Genomic DNA, 4336 nt, shown 5'->3' on the forward strand with positions numbered 1-4336 from the left:
AGTCTTCACCACTTCATCAGGTCTGAGAAAACATAAGATGATTCACACTGGAGATAAACCGTTCACTTGTGATCAGTGTGGAGCAGCTTTTACCCAAAAAAGTCATCTAAGGACTCACCAACGTATTCACACTGGAGATAAACCGTTCACTTGTGATCAGTGTGGAGCAGCTTTTACCACATCAAGTTATCTAAAGATTCACCAACGTATTCACACTGGAGAAAAACCGTTCACTTGTGATCAGTGTGGAGCAGCTTTTACCCAACGAGGTAGTCTAAGGACTCACCAACGTGTTCACACTGGAGATAAACCGTTTAGGTGTGATGAGTGTGGAGCAGCTTTTACCCGACAAAGTGATCTAAAGATTCACCAACGTATTCACACTGGAGATAAACCGTTCACTTGTGATCAGTGTGGAGCAGCTTTTAGCAGACAACATAATCTAAGGACTCACCAACGTATTCACACTGGAGATAAACCGTTCACTTGTGATCAGTGTGGAGCAGCTTTTACCACATCAAGTTATCTAATTATTCACCAACGTGTTCACACTGGAGATAAACCGTTTAGGTGTGATCAGTGTGGAGCAGCTTTTACCACTTCAGGTAATCTAAGGACTCACCAACATATTCACACTGGAGATAAACCGTTCAGATGTGATCAGTGTGGATCATCTTTTACCCAACAAAGTCATCTAAGGTATCACCAACGTATTCACACTGGAGATAAACCGTTCACTTGTAACCAGTGTGGAGCAGCTTTTACCACATCAAGTTATCTAATTATTCACCAACGTGTTCACACTGGAGATAAACCGTTTAGGTGTGATCAGTGTGGAGCAGCTTTTACCACATCAAGTCATCTAATTATTCACCAACGTGTTCACACTGGAGATAAACCGTTCAGATGTGATCAGTGTGGAGCAGCTTTTACCACATCAGGTAATCTAATGACTCACCAACGTATTCACACTGGAGATAAACCGTTCAGATGTGAACAGTGTGAGGCAGCTTTTACCACATCAAGTCAGCTAAAGAAGCACCAACGTACTCACACGAGTGATAAACTCTAAAGATTTGATCAGTATGAAGTGTGGAATTGCAAAAAACACCTCAGCACAGCAAAAAAAGCAAAATAATCAGACAAGGTCATACCTAAAACTTGAAAGACTAACATATTTCCCCTGGACATCTCCTGGGAAGGTGTTCCTGGCATGTCCCACCAGGAAAAGAGCCAGGACACACCAGAGGGAATGTCTTTTGGCTGACCTGGGAACGTCTCTGGATCCCTCCAGAAGAGCTGGATGAAATGTGTGGGGTGAGGGAAGTCTGGACATCTCTGCTCAGACTGCTGCCCCCGCTAACCAGTCCCACATCAAGTGGATGAAGATGGAAAAAATCCATATATCTGCAAAAAGCACAAATTTATTGTTACACCATTCTGAGATACAGAATGTAATCTAACTATAGCATTAACTATTCCACAAATACTGCATTAGCACATTTCTAACATATCTTCCTCCTCTCCACCCCGAGCCACTGCCACCACTGGCTGAAGTGTTGCTGCTGCAGGTTCATCCTATGATGTTTCATACGTCTTTCCATGATTTTCACACAGATTATGTAGTGGACAGGAAGTCATCACCAATCATTTCACCAGTCGGACATCACAGAAGGAAACCTGCTGAATTCATCTTCTACAACCTGTCATGGTTTCCCAGTTGGGGATAGGTTTTTTCCATGATCACTCTCCTGTTCCAGATCCTGCCACCCTCATCAGCCAGACATCTTCTCATTCCCCTCACCTGTGCTTCCCCGCCCATCTGCACACCTGGTTCCCATGATCATCAGTTCCCCTTTATATACCGGCCCATTTCCACATGCCAGTTGCCAGATTGTCTAGCGTTCATGCCTAGCTTTCCAGCATTCCTGATTCTGTCTGTTTCTGCCTGCCTGCCCGTGACTTTGCCTGATTCCCAGTTTTTGGATTTTTGCCTGCCCCTTTGGATTTGTCTGCCTGATCTGCCTGTCTTCCCGGTTTTTGACTCCTGCCTACCTCTGACCTGATTAAAGCCTCTTGGACTCTGATACTCCGTTTGATGTTGTTCATTTGGGTTCTCTGTCTTTTGAGCCGTGACAGTACAATCTGGCCAAAAGTATGAACCCAGCCAGCATGGACCCAACAGGAAAGAACGTGGATCTGTGGGAGCTCTTTTACGGTGACCAAGTGGCGTCCAACCACCGTATGTTGAATGGGACAGGTACATGCCGCCAGCCCCAGCCTGTTGCTGTTCCCGAGGTGGTCCCGGACCCACCCCAGTCTCTTCCCCCTTTCTGGGGAACACGCCTGGCTCGAAATGGGCCCAGGAGTCTCCAGCTTCAGGAGAAAAGACGGCGGCGGCAGTCCCAGCCTGTTCCTGTTCCGGCGGTGGTCCCGGTCGCATCGCCCCCCTGTTCCGGTTCTAGCGGTAGTCCTGGACGCCTCAGCTCCCTGTTCCTGCTCCAGCGGTGGTCCTGGACGCCTCAGCTCCTGCTCACGTTCCTGCTCCAGTGATTGTCCCAGAACCTCCTCAGCCAGCGCCGAGGACCCGGGTTCCCCCCAAGCCGACTCCCCGTATCCTGCCTGCTACGCCCCCAGACCTCCTGACCCGCCTGCTACGCCCCCAGACCTCCTGACCCGCCTGCTACGCCCCGAGACCTCCTGACCCACCTGCTACGCCCCCAGACCTCCTGACCCGCCTGCTACGCCCCGAGACCTCCTGACCCGCCTGCTACGCCCCCAGACCTCCTGACCCGCCTGCTACGCCCCCAGACCGACCTCCTGACCCGCCTGCTACGCCCCCAGACCGACCTCCTGACCCGCCTGCTACGCCCCCAGACCGACCTCCTAACCCGCCTGCTACGCCCCCAGACCGCCTGACCCGCCTGCTACGCTCCCAGACCTCCTGACCCGCCTGCTACGCCCCCAGACCTCCTGACCCGCCTGCTACGCCCCAGACCGGCCTCCGGAACTGTCTCGGCGGTCGGCCCGGCCCCTGGAACTTTGGCCGTGTGTTGGCCTGGGACTCTGATACTCCGTTTGATGTTGTGCATTTGGGTTTTCTGTCTTTTGAGCCGTGACACGACCACTGGTGCTGGGTTGACTTTGTGCTTAAAGACTGTTCTGCTGTCAGTCGTCCAGGGTCATGGAATGGTTTCAAGAGCCAGTCCTGCAAAGGATAAGTAGAGTCAGTCAGTACGTACACATGCAGCGATTCAACATGGTTGGAGATCTGATCAGATAATGACATGCAGAAGATTGGATCAACTTATCTGATCACACATGCTGTTCTGAGATCAGACTGAATCAGCTTGAATAAGCCACTGTAACCAGAGCATGGCTGACTCCGTGACGCTAGGTGGCGCTGTACCCGAGGTAACCATTTCAACAAAGAGCCACTTCCGGTTGACCTCCGCTTAACAATAATTATTTTGTAGCAATAACTTGAACACGTTAACTGCACCACAGTAGAAGTCATCGTTCACTGTTGTGCTTGGTTGCCACGCTGATGGACAGAAACTATGGTGACTTTTAAAAGAAAAGACTGCCTAAAGAGACTTTTCCAGCCGGCTTCACGCCGGCTGGAAAAGTGAAGCCTGATTTATGGTTCCGCGTTAAATCGACGCAGAGCTTACGCCGTAACGTACGCGGCGAAGCGCACCGTACGTGTGCGTCGCCGCATAACCTACGGCGTTTTCTCTGCGTTGGTTAACGCAGAACCATAAATCGGCCTTAAGGCTGCGAGCGGCGTGTGAGCGACGGATGACTGAGAGGGAGAGGAGTTTCTCCAGGAGTGAAGCAGCGCCGGGCGAATTATGCCACAGTTTGCAGATGGATTGTTGATGCGTGGGCTAACGTGTCTGCTGGGACTATTTTGCGAGCTTTTGCAAAAGCATGCATTTCCGAGGCGCCGCACGGCACGGAACGTGACTCTGACAGCGAGGAGTTCGGACTGGCACAGCTGATTTAGCGGAGCTCTTTAATGCAGAAACAGAGGATGAGACTTAATGGGTTTGATTAATGTAAAAACTGAAATAAAGTAGCCTACAATCAAACAAAGTTTTGTTCCCGCTGTATTTTTAAATAGCACGCTTGTGTGTGTGTGTGTGTGTGTGTGTGTGTGTGTGTGTGTGTTGTTGTGTGTGTGCCTTTTCGGTCGGTGCGCCGTGTGTGTTTTAAATACAGAAATGACACAAGACTGTGCCTTTTCACACGGCGTCCGTATGGTCGCGAAAATACAGTATTTATATGAAATGTCAGAATAGGAAATATTTTGACGACACCCCTGAATCAGTCA

General features: G+C 50.1%; 1 protein-coding gene across 1 annotated transcript; it reads left to right on the forward strand.

The window, feature by feature from the left end:
- On the forward strand, positions 1–1415 carry LOC133442152 (zinc finger protein ZFP2-like). Its single transcript, XM_061720108.1, has one exon. It carries the CDS (start codon positions 38–40, stop codon positions 1070–1072), a length of 1035 nt encoding a protein of 344 aa, XP_061576092.1. The 5' UTR covers positions 1–37; the 3' UTR covers positions 1073–1415.
- The last annotated feature ends 2921 nt before the right edge of the window (positions 1416–4336 follow it).

This window comes from Cololabis saira, chromosome 4, assembly GCF_033807715.1.
Source record: "Cololabis saira isolate AMF1-May2022 chromosome 4, fColSai1.1, whole genome shotgun sequence".
NCBI classification, from domain to species: domain Eukaryota; kingdom Metazoa; phylum Chordata; class Actinopteri; order Beloniformes; family Belonidae; genus Cololabis; species Cololabis saira.

Excerpts from the sequence above, each read along its gene's own strand:
- LOC133442152 (XM_061720108.1), top strand. The coding sequence starts at position 38 with ATGATTCACACTGGAGATAAACCGTTCACTTGTGATCAGTGTGGAGCA.